The sequence below is a fragment of the Carcharodon carcharias genome, chromosome 6 (assembly GCF_017639515.1).
Source record: "Carcharodon carcharias isolate sCarCar2 chromosome 6, sCarCar2.pri, whole genome shotgun sequence".
NCBI classification, from domain to species: domain Eukaryota; kingdom Metazoa; phylum Chordata; class Chondrichthyes; order Lamniformes; family Lamnidae; genus Carcharodon; species Carcharodon carcharias.
Window position 1 is genome coordinate 74,938,851 of NC_054472.1, and position 19,026 is coordinate 74,957,876.

The following is a 19,026-nucleotide window of genomic DNA, read 5'->3' on the forward strand; positions in this document are numbered from 1 at the left end:
GTTCTGGTGCATGGACTGATCTGGTGGAGCCCTGCAACATAGTTCACAGAGGGTGTCACGCATTGTCATCGTCTGCTGCGCCCTTTACAACCTGGCACTGCAATGGGAAGAGAAATTGGCTGAGGAAGACTTGGAGGAGCTGGAGGTCTCCTCTGATGAGGAGGACTCAGACAGGGATGAGGGTGAGGAGGTCCTCGAAGGTGACGATGATGAGGATGAGGCTCTTGCACTGGCCAGATGAGCAGGCGCGCTTGGGAGGCCCTTATAGCTGCTAGATTTGTGGACGATGATGACAACATGCAGTGAGGAGACACCATGGGTCTCCATATTGCATCTATGAACGTTTGCCTCCAGTCTGTCTTATGGTAGCACACATACCTTCTGTGATAATGCTCCTGTCATGGAGAGGCAGTGGAGGCCCTGATAGTCACTCGATTGCAGGAGGAAGATGATGATATACAGTGAGGACACATAGATTTTCACATAGAGAATGTCTGACTCCTGTCTGGCTGAGAGCAACTCGCTCGCACTCTGTGATCAGGGTCATATCATAGAGATGCAGCCATGAAACTTTAAGAGCATCTGATCCTTTGTCTGCCTTCAGCACCTGTCCCCTTCAGGAGCACAGCACCACTGGTCATAGATGCTGAAGAAACGGGGTCCAGCCCCACCTTAAAACTGCCGAGAGCACATAGAGAAAATGACGGTACTCTGTGACAACTGCCCACGGGATTCTGACAGCAATGTCAAGCACTGTCGAGGTTCAGGCATCTGAAATGTGTCCAGGGAGTGTGAGGTCAGACCATTACTTTGGTCTGAAGGCTGCACAGAACATAGGGAAGAGGCCCTGGACTGACAGAGCACTGCCTTTATCTTGTACAGAAGGCACTCACTGCCTTTATCTTGTACAGAAAGGTTTCACATCTGAATGATATGAACACTGCTCATCAGAACAAGGAGACATAGGCAGGGAGACATTCTTGGAAGTTTATTGACAATAGTGAACAGTATGCTCAAGTGATTAACACCCGTGCCCGGGCTGTCAACTACATCTTCTTAACTTTCCGAACCATGCTGCTACATCTTGGTGCTCCCTGCCCATCCACAGTGGAGGTGGAGGCAGCTTGCGGACTGCTACGCCCTGTCTATGATGGCCTTGGTGGGTGTCCTCTGGAGGGCCCCGCCCTGCTTTCGGTGTACTGCTGTGTTACAGTGATACCCTCCTTGGCCTGTGGAGCTGGAGCTACTGAGGTTTGAGGACGAGGGGATTCAGATGGGCTGGACACTCCGGAGTCACCTGGATGGATGGCCCTGGGGGGGCGGGGAGGTACACCTGTTGACCTGTTTCCCTATGGCTGACCGAGGGTCCCTGAATGACCCTTTGAGGAGAAGGGCTAGCTGGAGTGAGATTGAGTTGCCCCGCACTCGCTCTCATGCACACTGTTGGAGGCCAACTATGATGCCAGCAATGGAGTTGAGCATCTGAAGCAGTGCAGGAGTGACGTCCTGGACCAAGGTCTTCGTGGCGGTCGCTATCCTACCAGTGTTGACCTTGGTACTTTGGCATGTCAGAGCTATTGCCTCAGCTTGAAGGTGGACGGACTCCTCCAACGTGCCTTGCAATCTGAGGAGTGCAGCGGACATCACTTCCTGATGTTCCCAAGCTTGTTTTTGCAGCTCCAGCAACTGTGACATGACCGAATCCAAAGGATCATCATCTGACTCAGACTCAGCAGATTTCTGGCCTCCAGCAGTCCTCCGAGTATCGGACATCTGGGAAGTCCCTGCCACTGCCTGCTGTGGATCAGAAAGTGCGATGTGCTCACCGGATTGTGATCCCGAGGCTACTGTAAAGCTAGTTCCCACCGAGGTGTGTGTTTCTGGAGGGTGGAGGGTGGAGGGTGTGTGAGTGCTGTGACGGGACTTCAAGGAGGGTGCCTCCAGATTCCTCTTCAGAAGTTTCTTTGGGACTTGATTGTAGCCCTGGGTCATGGACTCTCTCAGCTGTTTCCCAGATATTCTGCGGAAGCAAGAGGGGATAATTAGTGCAAGGCAGTGGCCTGTGAAACAGGACATCAATCACAGCATGGTTGTCTGATGGATTTTGTATTGCTGGATCCTCACTTGGTAGAACACCGCCGACCTCACCGTCAACACAGGATCCTCGCTGGCCAGTGGATGGCTTTGTTTTCAAAGTATGTGAGGACCTTAGTTTCAGTCATTACTCCACCGGTCTGCAACCTCTCATTCTTGTGTGTCAGCTTGTCCTGCATGAATAGAGATGGAGAGAGTGTAAGCAGGACGCCCGCCAGGAAAGATAAGTATGCCTGGCATGTGTGAGTGGTGAATGGTTCCATGGATGGGACGAGGACAATGACAGTGTGAGAGAGTAAATGGCGATGTCCCTTGAACCGGCAGTGAGTGAGGACCCTGTGGATATGTGATGGGTTTGTAAGTGTGTGAGTTGAGAGTGATGAGAAGAAAGAATTAACCTGGTGGAACGGAGGAGATCATTCATCCTCTTGCGGCACTGGGTGGCTGTACTCTTGTGAAGGATGTTGGCACTAACCACTGCTGCCAGCGCCTCCCAATCTAGATTGGTGAGGTTGCTTCCCATCCTGCCGCCAGAGCGGGGATAGAGGACAACACCGTAAGGCTTCACTGCATCCAAAAGGTGCTCGAGGGATGGCTTATTGAACCTGGCACCTGCAATTTTTTTGTCTTTCAGGGCCATCTCTTCTTTCCAGCAATTGTGGGCTGGTAGCTCTAAGAGGGGTATGTGCGGTTGGACTTTAAATATGGCATCCGGCGTATTGAAGCGGCGAGGTGATGGCGTGGCATTTTATTGTCTATATCCTGTTTTACGACATGAATGAGAGCCCGCCCACATGGAATCGGCATGTTTCCTGGGAATGCATAATTAATGCAGCAGGTTTGGAACGATATGGCATGAAATGCTGCCATTGCAGCCGGATGGTAAAAAGTTGTTTTACCCATCCGCTACTGCACTTAGTGCAAATCTGGGATGATTCTGCCCAGAGGTGTTTCAATAAGGGGTTTAAATTATTCATATGGCTTCCCAGAACAAAGGGAAGATTTTGGAATTGGAGATAAATTAATTTCCATCTGGGACAACCCAGGTTGTCGTGGGGACAGACTACATGGATCTTTTTGATTTTGGCTTTTTATCTGGTCATTTCTCACAGAAACAGGCAGTTGGAGTCATCTTGGGAGCAGCTTTGAGACAGGCAGAAAGGGAATCTGCCAGCAGTTGGAACAAGGAGCAGAGGGCTATCAGACACCAGGGGTATTTCTGATTTGGAGTCAAGTAATGTGGAGAGAAAAGCCTGAAATGAGAATGCAACTGATTAATTTTCTGTTATCTTATTAAAATGTGCATAAGGTATGAAACATTAAAGTCAAACTGGCCACTTTGCTAGCTTGATCTTTGTGGGAACACAAGGGTTAAGGGAACAAATGTAATGAAAACCTGGTCAATTTACCTCAGTATGGAATGTCCTAAAACAGGATAAAGACAATAAAATGACTCAAAGTTTGTAATCACAAGAGGTCAGGTATGGTGTCGGTTGTTATTGCAGATATTCCAATGGTACCAATACCTGTCAGTTTGTCTTTCATCCATCCTCGTTCTGTGGGTTGGCCATACTATGAACAGTCTTTCTTCACTGATTTCTATTCTCTGTTGCCTTCACACTGCCTGTCTGATAGCGAGGCCAGTCCACTTTCTGATGTTATCCATCCATGCCATCTTGGGCCTTCCTTATGCATGTTTTCCAAGGGGAGAATTTTCCCCCCGTTGGGGGGGCTTGTGCGGGGACAGGCAGGGAAGGGAGGAATTAAGGCCCGCCCAGTGTGATGTGCGCCCGGAAACGCCGAGTGCTCCTTGTGCGGGCGGTGGGGGTTCCCTGAGTCGGGGCCTGCAATCTTTCGCGCGCGTGAAAGATCTCAGAAATCTCCCTGAGGCACAGAGCTGCCTCAGAGAGATTAGTTTAACTTCGCAAAATTTTAATAAAGAAAAGATAAAATTTTAAGACATGTCCCCTCATGTGACACTGTCACATGAGCTGGGACATGTCAATGAGTTTTTATAAAAATTTTTATTCAATTTATAAACATTTTATGAAACCTCATCCCACCTGTGGATGAGGTTCCATGAAAATTGCGAAGGCCACCTGGGCTTTTTGCCTGCCCGCCAACCTTAAAGTTGTATGGGTAGGTCAGTTTATTAGTTTAATTGATATTTAAATGGCCTTAATAGGCCTTTGACAGTTTGGTGGGTGAGCAGCCGACTCAGCTGCGCCCCCGCCGAACTGAAAAGCTAAATGACGCGCGGTGACGTTGGGGCGCCCGCCCAACGACACCGTCCATCATTTTAGGCCTCGGCGAGCGGGCCTCGCCCCCGCTCACCGAGCCGAAGATTCAGGCCCAGGTGTTTTGCCTTGTATTACTTCTTTTTCCAAACAGTCCTCTCCTGCTCACATCACATGTTCAAAATGAGCTTTCTTGATAACACCACCTCAAACAAGTTCCTTCTAACACCAGCTTTCTTGAGCATCCACTTGTTTATCTGCTTGGCCATTTATGACACATGTAATATCTATCTGAGCCCTTTCATTTCAAAAGTTCTTATTCAAACCTCGCCACTGTTCTTGTTGGTCCAGCTTTCATAGCCATACATTGTCACATAAGGGCTTTCAGAAAATGAATTTTCTTTGTAAATCAAGATGCTGTGGCTACTCCATATTCTTTTAAGTAAGTTCATAATGCCATGACCTATGTTAAGTCTTGCCTGAAATTCTTTGGTAGATTCTGCATCTTCCGTGATGAGTGACCCAAGAAAGTGGAAGATGTCAACCTGTTCAAGCTGAACTTGCAGGTCTTTCCACCCATCCTCATCACCTTAGTCTTGTTGACATTGATCAGGAGACTATATTTCCAGTTACCTTGATCAAGACGATCCGTCAACTTCTGTAGCTCCTCCACTGACATAGCGAGCAGAATAATGTCATCAGCAAATGGAAGATTCAAAACTTGCTGCCCATCAATCGGTATCCTACCATTGTGTCCATCAAGTGTCTCTGTCATATCTATTGCTGCGAGGATGTTGAACAAATATGATGAGAGGACCTTGTTTAATGCTCCTTTTGACTCTGAACCATTCTGAGAGGGTGCCAGCACTTTGACCCTAGCTTGTTGCTTATGATAAAGCTTGGCTAGCAAGTCAATTAAATGTGGGTATCCCATGTCTAACATTGTCAACTACAGTTCCTCATGTGAAACTGCATCAAATGCCTTCTCAAAATCAATCAAGCACATTTATATTGGCTGCTGGTGTTCTTGGACATTGCGTATTATGATTCTAAGATTCCAAGACCTATGATTAACAAAACATTGACAGCATGGATCTCATTAAGAGAATTCTGAAACAACTTCTGATATCATAGGTTGCCATTGTGGTCAGGAGAGTGGGCACCCTTGAAATAGCGTGAAGGTATGTAGCTCTGAAGAAGAGTCATATGGACTCGAATCATTAACTCTGTCTTTCTCTGCATAGATGCTGTCAGACCTGCTGAGATTTTCCAGCATTTTTGTTTTTGTTTGTGAAGATATGTACATTTGGATGATGCTTATCAACCATGTGGAATGCTAAGCCTTGAAAAGTCTAAAAGGACATTTTGAAACAGATCATAGTACTCTGTCCATGACGGTGACATCACCTTTGATGACTCACAGAGCTGACCTTGCAAGGAGTAGCCAATTTTTGATCACCACAGCTTTTGAAGACATGTACAGGGGGGTATAAGAAAGATGTACCTTTTCTTTGTTCACTAAGACTACTTCTCTCCATCTACCATTTTCCCTTTCTTTTGTGTAGACCTTATCATCTGGTATATTTCATTACCAGTCCTGACAGTTTTGTAGCCATGTCTCTGTAATGGTTACCATGTCATATCCTCTGACTTGAATATGTACCTGAAATTCATTCAGTTTGTTCTTTATTCTCTGTGCTTTTATATAAAGAATGTTTATTTGGGCCACGCACCCTAACTTGTCCTTCTGCTCTTCTTACTCACACATTTCTTATTTCTCTATATTGGTTAATTAATTTACATATTTTAGTTTTCCTTTTACCCGTGATGTCTACAACACAATTTATGACTGTTATTCTACTGTCTTTTTGTTTATTTTTGAATTAATATTTAACTACCTTTCCACCTGAGCCCTGTCCCCCAGTTTACAAGTTTAAAATCCTTGTGACCACTCCATTTATCCTTGCTGCTAGGACCCTAGTCTCAGCCTGGTTCAAGCAGAGCCTGTCCCAATAGTACTGTTCCTTCCTGACCCTGGTGCCAGTGTCCCATGAACTATGAAACTATAGTGTACCTCTTTAGCATGGCTATTTGTCTTTTTCTCAGCTGTAGTCATCTTTAATTGAAGATCTTTGGATTGGGACTTCTCTTTCATGAGCTCCTCACAGACACTATGATATTTATTTTTCAGCTGTTCCATCTCTTCTTCCAGTATAGATATATGATGTTCCTGATCCTTAATCTGTGAAATCACCAAGGCATTCTACTTATTGTAATGAGAATATATTGGGAATTAACATTTTTGGCAATATGTTATGCTCACATAGAATTGATTTTTTTTTTGTTATTTGTGAAAGATTTACAGGTACAATGGCAGTTAGAATTCAAATAAACAGCTGATTCCATAGGTCCAAATGAGTTTGAACAATCCGGTTGCTAGCAGGCATGTGTCCACAGCACCAAACTGCACCAGTGTGACATTTTAATAATTTCTACACCAGTGTGCTAAGATTCCTTTCGTCCTCTAATTTATGGAGGGAAATGTAAAAATGTCACATGGGTACGGTAGATTTTATCTTTCTATAGCCAAGGCTAACGCATACAGTTAAGGATGAACAATGGGTGCTGTAATCTGAATCTAATCACAGTATAACTGATCTGAAAAAGCTCAATTCTAATACTGGATGCCAGTCAGGAAAGAGTCCATTCCAAAGAACATGGTCTGAGAATGGGCAGATGGGTATATGCCATCTTTTGCAATTGGACTGCTCAAATAATAGCAAGATGATTAGGTTACATCAGTCTTCATAGAATTGAGCAAGAATATAAAAAAGTGTGCTCTGACCACAGAGATTGTAACGAGTCACATTGACTGATATGTTTTGGGCACGACTGGGGTCTATTCACATGGAGGTTGTACTTCTCCCCAGGGCGTAACAATAATATTTTTGGTTTTAAATTACTGTTTAGATGTTACTTACACTGAATAAAAAATAACAACTATCATGAATAACGGTATCGCTTTGAATCTTTTTTAAAACTTGAGGTTGAAGGGGTTGAAGGGTTAATTGGCTCTGACACCCCTGAATTCCAACACTTGTCAAGGACTACTTGTGAGCAATGTCACCACAGACCACTTATAATAATAAGAAGTTTATTTACCATCTGCATTTCGCTTCTTTGTTTCATTTTGAGATTATCCACTTCTGCCTCCAATTCAGACGTACGGTACTTTAATTTAACCAACTGCCTTTGTTGCTTCTGATATTGGCTCTGTTCCTGATTAAGCTCATCCCGTAAGTACCTTACTAGATTCTCTTGTTGTTGAAACTACAAAACAAATACCAACAGTATTAGAGCATTAAAATAACTGTTGAGTATTGGGAACATATGTAAATCCATAAATAACTTAATTTAAATTTCAGAGATCTATTTTGAGGTCAGCTCCCAAATTTTCTTCAATGGGACAAATCTGTTAATCTAGGCCGACAAATTACCTTGGTAATAGGAATTTATGTAACTGCTATTGAAAGCTTGGATACAATAAAAAAACTATTGAAGCAATATGGTAGAAATTTATCCAGCATCTTGTTATTTTGAAAATTCTCAAAGTACTTCTCACAGAATGCATTATTTTGCAAGGCATGTCTCTACCAGGGTCTTCTTGCCAACCAATCAGCACTTTCTTCTCATATAGTATAAATATATTGTTTCCCCTGACATTGGTATTTTCTTGCGAATTGACCTGATGCGTGCAAGACGAAAAGTTTCGACAAGGAAATATCTTAGTCACATTCTATACATACCCCACGCACATACAGCATATCTATTTGACTGGGAGAAGCTGATATCCTGCACCTCTTGTCTGTGGGCAAGACTCACTAAAAGTTGGTTTTTTTTTATTATTCTTTCACTGGATGTAAGCATCTCTGGCTACGACAGCATTTATTGCCCATTATAATTGCCCATGAGAAAGTTGTGGTGAGCTGCTGTCTTGAACTGCTACAGTCCATGTGGTATAGGTATATCCACAGTGCTGTTAGGAAGGGTTTTCCAGGATTTTGATCCAGTGACAGTGAAGGAATAGCGATATAATTCCAAGTCAGATGGTATGTTTCTTGTAGGAGGATTTCCAGGCGGTGGTGTTCCCATGCAGCTGCTGTCCTTGTCCTTCTAGGTGATAGAGGTTACAAGTTTGGAAGGTGCTGTTAAAGGAGTGTTGGTAAGCTGCTGCAGTGCATCTTTCAGATTGTGCACACTGTTGCCACTGTGCATCGGTGGTGGAAAGAGTGACTGTTGAAGGTGGATGGGGTGCCAATTAAACGGGCTGCTTTGTCTTGCATCCTGTCAAGCTTCTTGAGTGTTGTTGGACACATCCGGACAAGTGGACAGCATTCTATCACACTCCTGACTTGTGCCCTGCAGATGGCTGACAGTGCTTTGGGAAGTCAGGAGGTGAGTTATTCACTGTGGAATTCTCAGCCTTTGACCTGCTCTTGTAGTCACAGTATTTATATCACTGGTCCAATTCAGTTTCTGGTCAATGGTAACCCCCCTGAATGTTGATAGTGGGGGATTCAATGATGGTAAGTATGTCAAGTGGAGATGGTTGGATTCTCTCTTATTGCAGACGGTCATTGCCTAGCACTTGTATGGCGCAAGTGTAACTTGCCACTTATCAGCCCAAGCCTGAATGTTGTTCAGTTCTTGCTGCAAATGGACGTACATTGCTTCAGTATCTGAGGAGTCTGAATGGTGCTGAACACAACAGACATCCCCACTTCTGACCTTATGATGGCGGGAAGGTCATTGATGAAGCAGCTGAAGATGGTTGGGCCTAGGGCACTAATATGAGGAGCTCCTGCAGCAATGCCTTGGGACTGAGATGAGCAAACTCCAACAACCTCACCATCTTCCTTTGTGTTAGGTATGACACCAGGGAAAATTTCCCCCCTGATTCTTTTTGGCACCAGTTTTGCTAGGGCTCCTTCATGCCACTCTTGGTCAAATGCTGCCTTGATATCAAGGGCAGTCACTCTCACGTCATCTCTTGAGTTCAGCTCTTTTGTCTATGTTTGGACCAAAGCTAATGAGGGCAAGCAGTGAGTGGCCCTGGCATAACCCAAACTGCGCGTCAGCTGAGTAAGTGCAGTTTGGTAGCACTGTTGACAACCTCTTCTATCACTTTGCTGATGATCGAGAGTAGATTGATGGGGTATTAATTGGCTGGGTTGGATTTGTCCTGCTTTTTGTGTATCGGGCATACCTGGGCAGTTTTCCACATTGCTGGGTAGATGCCAGTGTTATAGCTGCACTGGAGCAGCTTGGCTAGGGACGCAGCTACTTCTGGAACACGAGTCTTCAGTGCTATTGCTGGAATGTCGTTGGGACCCACAGCCTTTGCTGTATCCAGTGCCTTCAGCGGTTTCTTGATATCATGTGGAGTGAATCAAATTGGCTGAAGGCTGGCATCTGTGAAGCTGGGGACCTGTGAAGCAGGGGGCCAAGATGGATCATTCACTCAGCATTTCTGGCTGAAGACGGTTTCAAATATTTCAGCTTTGTCTTTTGCACTGATGTGCTGGGCTCCCCCATCATTGAGGATGGGGATGTTTGTAGAGCTACCTCCTCTAGTTAGTTGTTTAATTGTCCACCACCATTTATGACTCAATGTGACAGGGCTGCGGAGCTTGGATTTGATCCATTGGTTATGGGATCACTTAACTCTGTCTATTGCATACTGCTTCTGCTTTCTGGCATGCAAATAGTCCTGGGTTGTAGCTTCCCCAGGCTGACACCTCATTTTTAGGTATACCTGATGCTGCTCTGGAAACCCCTGCTGCACTCTTCATTGAACCTGAGTTGATCCACCAGTTTGATGGTAATTGTAGAGTGTGGGATATGTTGGGCCCTGAGGTTACAGATTGTGGTTGTGTACAATTATGCTGCTGCTAATGGCTCAAAGCGTTTCACGGATGCCAAATTTTGAATTGATCGATATGTTCAAAATCTATCCTATTTAGCTCAATGGTAGTGCCACACAACACGATGGTGATTAACCTCAATGTGAAGACGGGACTTCGTCTCCACAAAGACTGTGTGGTTGTCTCTCCTACCAATACTGTCAGGGATAGATGCATCTGTGACAGGAAGATTGATGAAAATGAGGTCAAGTATGTTTTTCCTTCTTGTTGGTTCCCTCACCTGCGGCAGACCCATTCTAGCAGCTATGTCATTTAGGACTTGGCCAGCTTGGTCAGTAGTGGTGCTACCAGACCAGTCTTTGCGTTGGACATTGAAGTCCCCACCCAGAGTACATTTTTCACCCTTGTCACACTCAGTGCTTCCTCCAAGTGGTCCTCAACATGGCTTCTTCAACATGGAGAGGTACTGATTCATCAACTGGGGGGGTGCAATAGTTGGTAACCCGCAAGACGTTTCCTTGAATAAAGGAAATGTGATCTGAAGTCCTGAGTAGTGCTCAGATGTTTGCCCACATAAAAACAGTGGAATAAGGGAGGCCTGTTAATTCATTGAGGTCCTGTTGTTGAAGATACACTGTTCTATCTTGTAGCAACTGACTATTTTAATAACTGGTCATTAGAGGAGCTTCTTGCAGCCTCCCTGACAGCTAGTTAAAACTATACTGTATTTATTTTTTGTGACAATATTCACAGCTAACACCGTTAATGGGTATCTCTATGGGTACACATCTTCATTTGCAGATTCTGAAGGATGAAGATCAAACAGGCATACCAGACAGATGTATCCACACTTTAAAGACACCCCATTTTAAGTCAGTGTTATGCTGGTACTCCTGTGTACGTGAACTACATTCTCGAACCTGGACATTTCTGCAGATACCTGAAGGTCTCTGTTACAGAACGAATCACACACCTGCAGTAGATTTGCAAATCAATTCCTGCACATGGAGTGCCAATATTGTTGAAAGGTGGAGTACATGGTAGGGAGGGATGATATAAAAAAGGAAGGGGTGCAATCAGAGTTAATTTGGGTGCAGCTCAAATATAAAAAGGACTTGTCAAATTAATATAAAATTATGGGCCAGAACTTCTGTGGAGTGACAATCACAATTAGATTGCCACTCCATTCCTTTTAACTTTTCTTAGTCAGGAGTTACACATTTCTTGCCTGACTATCTGGCTCAGGCCTGCTAAGAAATGTGTAGCATACCAGCTCCTGGGACTCTTCTGTGCAGGGCAGCAGCGTCGGGAGAAGTAAAGCCGCGCCCCCATTTTACAGCACTAGCTGTTAAAGGTTCCAGATAATTTAAAGGGATTAGGGGTGCATTTTTGGCGTATGGGGGAATAGTTAGGAGTCGGGGGGGTTAGTTAGAAGGTGGGAGGGTAGTTGGGGGCTGGTCAGAGGTGGGGAGGATAGTTGGGGGATGGTCAGGGGTCTAGTCAGAGGAGGGGGGTGGCAAGGTGGGGTGTGTGGGGGTGGGTTGGGGCATCACTCGTATAGTCACCCAGGAGTTAGAAGTGGTTTTAATCCTTCTAACTTTTCCTGAGTCACTATTCTGCTAAGAGAGTCTGATGCCTCCGAAGTCTCTAATTTAAATTGGAGTATCAGATGGTTGCCAATGCAGGGTAATTGCCCATCAGAAGTTTGAACTTCCAGGAAATTCCCATGCAGTCCTTGTGTGGGAACTTCAGGGGGTCTACCAGTGCATCTTCTGGAGTACCTTCTGGGTATGACTCCTTGGAGAACAGGAGTTCTGGTCCAGTTTTAGATCTCCAAATTATGGGAAGGTAACAGAGGAGGGAACCTGCAGTTAGATTCGAGCTGCAGGGCCAGATTTTCATGGAGTTGTGGAGTCACTTAAAAATGGAGTGCGGGTCCCGGATGCAAAAGTCCTGCTCTCATTTCCGACAGATCCAATTTTTGCCGGTTGGAGAAAAGGGGTGGGATATGATTCACACATGATGGAAACCTGAACTCAGCAGGGCCATCTGAATTCAGTACTCAGTTCAGACAACCCCCATTTTTGATGTAGCAGGGGCTTTAACCTGTAATGTGTGAGTCACAGATCTTCAGAGTAGACGTAAATCCTCTTGAAGGGCAGATAAGGTTTGTAGAACAGTCAAGATGCGAAATTATTTAAATCCCCAGCACATTAAAATTAATTTAAAGAACAGGCTGCCTGTTTCAGTGAGAGTTGAAAAAACTGGTCCAGCAGTTACAAGAGTTGTTTGTTGACATTTCCCAACAGCTCTCATTCTGTCATTATGAATGCTTGTTTGCTTTTCACAAGCAATAATTATCTCAGCAGGGGGTTCCTAAGATCATGGTTTGATTGACAGTTCAAACAGGTTATTAAAGGAATAGCTGTCTTTGATGCAAGGTTATGATAACAAGTTGTTTGTTTTTAAAAGGGATTAAGGACATGAGGAATTTAAAAGTTTTGAATGGGCTTTCATGAATGGGGCTAATTTTAAAAATATACTGAAGGCTGTAATTGATATTTAGACATTTATTTTATTTAATCTGAGGTCTGCCCATGGTGTATACTGGGTGAGTTGGCATGAGGGTCATGGGTTGACAGTAAGCTGGAGTGGGGCTGAAAGTGGCATGAATTGACATGAAGGGTGTGAGGGGCCATTAAGGATGGCATGAGGAGTGGATGGGGGGGATAATGGGTTGTGCAAGGTGAGGGCTAGAGGGCCTAAAATTTAACAAAATAATTGGGACAAAGTCCCAGAGAACTGGGATCAGCTGTTTAAAAGGCCCATCTTGGCACCTTGCCACCCTGATCTACCTCCGGAGGCAACTCTATCCTGAACCCTTCCACCACCACCCTCCAACTGCCCTTCGTAAAAATTGGGTCTGACAGGGCAAAATTCTCAGTATGGTGCAAGAGGCCAATCGGTCCATCGAATTCATGTCAATGTCTGTAGAGCAATCCACATAGTCCCATATGTATGCTCTATCCCCATAGCCCTGCAAGTTTATTTCTCTCAAGTTCCCATCCAATTTCATTTTGAAATAATTTATTGCCTCCACTTTGACCATCCTTGTAGACAGAGAGTCCCAGGTCATTACCATTCATTGAATAAAAAGGTTCTTCCTCACATCTACCCTGCATCTCTTGCCCATAATCTTAATTCTATGTCCTTTCAACCCTGTATCATCAGTTAATGGGAACAGATTTTCTTTGCCCACCTTATCTACACATATATAATCTTGCACATCTTGATCAAATCTTCCCTTTGCTCCAAGGAGAATAACACCAGTTTCTGTGATCTAACCTTGTAACTAAAATCCCTCATCCCTGGAATCATTCTGGTAACTCCCCTTAGCGCTCTCTCAAAGACCCTCACATCCTTCCTAAAGTGTGGTGACCAGAACTGCATGCAATTTTCTAGTTGTGACCTATAAGATTCAGCATAACTTCCCTTCTCTTGTGGTCAATACCTCTGTTTACAGCACAGGATCACACATGCTTTGCCAATTACTCTCTCAATTTATCTTGCTACTTTCAATAATTGATACATATGAACCCCAGGTCCCTCTGTCCTTGCACACTCTTTAGAACTATGCTATTAAATATATTGCCTCTCTACATCCCTTCTGCAAAAATAATCACCTCACACTTCTCTATATTAAATTCTACCTGCATCTTGTCTATTTCTGCCAACCTATCTATATCCTGTTGCAGTTGATTAGTAGCATCCTTACTGTTTGTCACACTTCCAAGTTTGATGTCCTTGGCAAATTGTGAAATGTTTCTCTGTATTTCAATATCCAAGTAGCAATGAGTAGCAATAATGAAATTATTGTTTTGGGATATTTTAATTATCCATAAAAATATGGAGATTCACAGCACATAAGGAGGCCATTCGGCCCACTGTGTCTGCACTGGCTGACAAGTAGCCATCTGGTCTAATCCCATTTCCCAGATCCTTGTAGCATTTCAAGTGCACATCCAAATACTTTTTTAATATTATGAGGGTTTCTGCCTCTACCACCTTTTCAGGCAATGGGCCCCAGATTCTTACCAACTTCTCAGTGAACAAATTTATCCTTGAATCTCCTCTGAACCTACTACCTCTCACCCTAAATCTATGCCCCAGGTTATGGACCCCACAACCAAAGGGAATAAGGCCTTCCCATCCACTCTATCTACATCCATTTATCGCTTGTCACAGAGAGGGAGGAGAATAGAATCCCTGAAATGCTTTTACGACTCCTTCCTCAAACTGTACATTAATAGGCTTACAAAGGTTGTATTGTTAAATCTGTGGTTGAGCTAAATATGGGTAAACAGCTTGGGAATAGTAACTTTAATGTAAAATTCAAGATCCAAATAGAAAGACGAAAACATCAGTTCAAAAACAATACTACCAAATTAGATTAGGGCAGGCCATAGAAAGAGGGTGGTGGAAGGAAGGAGTGGCACATGGGCTATAAAGCAACAGTGGGATTTTTTCTTTTAAAAAGGAATTACAAAAGGTACAGAATAAATATATTACATTAAGAATTCAGGACACTACTGGTAGGGATGTCATGGATGAATAAAGAGGTTAGAGGCCAATTAAAATTGGAGAAAAGAGCCTATGAAGATGATAAGAATAGTAATGAAAAACTAAAGAATGTGAGACTGTAAGAGAGGCTTACGTAAGAACAGTGGTGAGTATTTCTAGTCTTTAAAGTAAAAGTAAGGTCTTTAGTTTCTGTTTAGGTCCCTAATCTTTTTTCTGTATTTATCTTAAAATAGTTTGTTAAGTATAAGATCAATACTGGTGTAAAAGCTTTAATTACAATAAACTATAAACAGTGGGGTTTCTTCAAGTGTAAAGAGCAGGGAAACTAGAGTAATTAATTAATAATTTAAATAAAATACAATAGTGATGGCAGGATGGATGATATTTTGCTGCTGCAGCACATGGGAGCTGCTGGAACCCAAAGTGATCCAGAGTGAACACATCTGTAGTAAGTGTTTGCAGCTCGAGGAACTTCAGATCCAAGTTGAGGAGCTGGAGTCTGAGCTGCAGAAACTGCACCACATCTGGGAGGGGGAAAGTTACCTGGACACTTGGCTCTAGGAGATGGTCACGCTTGGGTCTGTGATCAGGGACAGGAGAGTGTGATTCAGGTGAGGCAGGTATGGGGACCCAAGGGGTAGTGTTTAAGGAGCCTCGGCCCCTGCAACAGTCCACCAGTTATGAGGTTCTTGCAAGCTGTGTGGACGAGAGTGGGGACTGCAGGAAGATGAGCGAATTGACCATGGCAGCATGGCACAGTGAGCCATTCAAGTGCGGGGGGAAGAAATAGGAATGTAGCAGCTGTAGGGCACAGTATAATTAGGGGATAGATACTGTTCTCTGCAGCCCTGAACGTGAGTCCCGAAGGCAGTGTTGCTTGCCCGGTGCCAGGGTGAAGAAAATCTTCTCAGGACTGGAGAGGAACTTGGAGTGGGAGAGAAGGGATCCAGTTGTCATCGTCCACATGGGTGCCAACAACATTGATAGGAGTAGAAAGGAGGTTCTGCTGAAAGAATTTGAACAGTTAGGAGTTAAAGTAAAAAGCAGAACCTTCAAGGTAATAATCTTGGGATTAATACCTGAGCCACGGGCAAACTGGCATAGGGTAAATAAAGTCCAGGAGTTAAATGCGTGGCTCAAAGATTGATGTGGGAGGAATAGGTTTCAGTTCATGGGCACTGGCCCCAGTACTAGTGTAGAAGGGAGCTTTTCTGGTGCGACAGGCTTCACTTGGACCGTGCTAGGACCAGTGTCCTGGTGAATCAAATAACTCAGGCTGTAGAGAGGGCTTTAAACTAAATGGGGTGGGCAGGGGGTGGGGGGTGGGGAATTCTAGAGAGGGGGATATGTCGGCTTACAAAGAAAAAGGATATGGCAGCATTGCAGGGCAGCTATTTGGGTCATGATACCCAGAGGGTGACAGGAAGGGATAGAGTAAAAAGGCAAAATTAATGGCTCTTTACTTAAATGCACATAGTATTCGGAACAAAATAAATGAATTAACGGCACAAATATAGGTTAATGGGTATGACCTTATAGCCATTACAAGGACATTGTTATGAGGAGATTGAAGCTGGGAACTAAATATTCAGTGGTATGTGACTAACGGAAAGGTCAGGCAGGAAGGTGGGGTAGCTTTGTTAGTATGGGTTGGAATAAGTACGATGGTAAGAAATGATCTTGGATCAGAAGATGTAGAATCTATATGGTTGGAGGTAAGAAATAACAAGGAGAAGACGACACTGGTGAGAGTAGCTATACTGTAGGACAGAGAATAAATCAGGAGATAATGATGGCATCTAAAAAAGGCAGTACATTAATCATGGGTGCGCTTAATCTTCATGTAGATTAGAAAAATCAAATTGGCAGAGGTAGCTACGAGCAAGAATACATAGGCCAGAATTTTCCCATTGGCGATTTGGGGGCGGGGCCCGCTCGCTGACGGGAAAATGATGCGGAATGACGTCATCCTGGTCCCTTTAAATTTTTAGGAAGGCGGGCCGACAGCGAAATCAGCTGTCCTCCCACCGACCTGTCAATGGCCAATTAAGGCCATTGACAGGTTAATTAAGATCATTAAAGACCTGCCCGTCTAACCTTAAGGTTGGCGGGCAGGCCAGGAACCCCAGCAGGCTCCTAACAATACATGAAATCTCATCCACTGGCGGGATGAGGTTTCATGTCCGTTTTTAAAAAGTTTAATAAAGTTTATGTGTTTTTATTAACATGTCCCATCTTGTGTGACATTGTCACATGAGGGGGATGTGGTAATAATATTTTTATTTTTCTATTTTTTAACTTTTGTGCACTGTCACTATTCTCCCTGAGACAGCACTTAGTCTCAGGGAGCAGTGCGCTCTTTTGTGCGCATGCATGAAAGAGCGCACTGTGACAGCTAGGGATTCCCTCCCCCCACCCCCCACCCCAGCACAGGAAATGCATAGCGCTTCCTGTCGGGCAGGCCGCTGGGTGGGCCTTAATTGGCTTGCCCACCCAAAATGGCAGTGGGCCCCGTTTCAGCAGTGGGGGTAGGCTGTCCGCCCATCACCGAGCCAGTGGGGCCCGCACACCCATCAAGGGCAAAATTCTGCCCATAGAGTGTATTCGGGACAGTTTCCTTGAATAATATGTTGTGGATCCAAGCAAGGATCGGACTATTTTGGATCTGGTAATGTGTAAAGAGACAGGTTTAATAAATGATCTCAGAGTAAAAGATTCCCTAGCAAACAGTGACCATAATATAATAGAATTTAGTATTCAGTTTGAGAGTGAGAAACTTGGGTCAGAAACAACTGTGCGAAACTTAAATAAGGGTAATTACAAAGGAATGAGGGCAGAGTTGGCGGGAGGGGACTGGGAAAGGAGTTTAGCAGAAAAGATGGTTGTTGAACAATGGCAGACATTTAAGAAAATATTTTATGGCTCACAACAAAAATATATCCTAGTGAGGAATAAGGATTCTAGGAAGGGGATAAATCAACCATGGTTAACCAAGGAAGTTAAGGATAGTATCAAATTGAAAGAAAAAACATACAATGTGGCAAAGATTAGTGGTAAGCCAGAGGATTGGGAAAGTTTTAAAAAAACCAACAAAAGATTAACAAAAAACAATAAAGAGGGAGAAAATAAACTTTGAGGGTAAACTAGCAAGTAATATAAAAACAGACCGTAAGAACTTCTTTAAATATATAAAAAAGGAGAGAGAGGCCAAAGTAAACATAGGCTGCTTAGAGAATGAGGCTGGGGAAATAATAATGGGGAACCAGGAAATGGCAGTTGATTTGAACACATACTTTGCATCAGTCTTCACGGCAGAAGACACTAATAGCATTCCAAAAATATTAAATAATCAAGGCACAAAAGGGGAGGAGGGATTAAATAAAATAACTATCGCAAGAGAGAAAGTACTAGGGAAACTAATGGAGCTAAAGGCTGATAAGTGTCCTGGACCTGACGGGTTGTATCCTAGGATATTAAAGGAAGTAGCTAGAGAGATAGTGGATGTTCTGGTGGTAATCTTACAAGAATCCTTAGATTCTGGAAAAGTCCCAAAGGATTGGAAAAACACCAATGTAACACCCTTATTCAAAATGGGAGATAAAATACAGGTAACTATAGGCTAGTTAGCTTAACATCTGTCATTGGGAAAATGTTAGAGTTTATTATAATGGATGTAATAGCAAAGCATTTAGAAATACATAATCTAATCAAGCAGAGTCGGCATGGCTTCATGAAGGGGAAATCATGCCTGACAAATTTGTTAGAACTCTTTGAGGAGAACAAGCAGGATAGATAAGGGGGAACCAGTAAATGTAATATATTTGGATTCCCAAAAGACATTCGATAAGGTACCACACATAAGGCCACTTAATAAGATAAGAGCCAATGGTGTTGGGAGTAGTATATTAGCATAGGTAGAGGATTGGCTAACTAATAGAAGACAGAGAGTTGGGATAAAGGGGACATTTTCAGGATGGCAATCTGTAACTACTGAAGTGCCGCAGGGATCAGAGCTGGGGCCACAATTATTTACAATATATATTAATGACGCGGATGAGGGAAGTCAATGTACTATCACACAAGTATGTGGGAAGGCAAGTGATGAAGATGACACAAAGAGTCTGCAGAGGGATATAGACAGGTTAAGTGAGTGGGCAAAAATGTGGCAGATGGAATATAACGTGGGAAAA

At 43.7% G+C, this 19,026-nt stretch overlaps 1 protein-coding gene across 1 annotated transcript in view; it reads right to left on the bottom strand.

The window, feature by feature from the left end:
- Positions 1-19,026, bottom strand: part of LOC121278803 (polyamine-modulated factor 1-binding protein 1-like) — a 357,653-nt gene that overhangs the window by 121,539 nt on the left and 217,088 nt on the right. Inside the window, exons 10-11 of the mRNA XM_041189256.1 lie at positions 7,494-7,661; positions 6,406-6,573 (exon numbers count right to left, since the gene is read on the bottom strand). Coding sequence (XP_041045190.1) covers positions 6,406-6,573; positions 7,494-7,661 — 336 coding nt within the window. The remainder of the gene's footprint in view (positions 1-6,405; positions 6,574-7,493; positions 7,662-19,026) is intronic.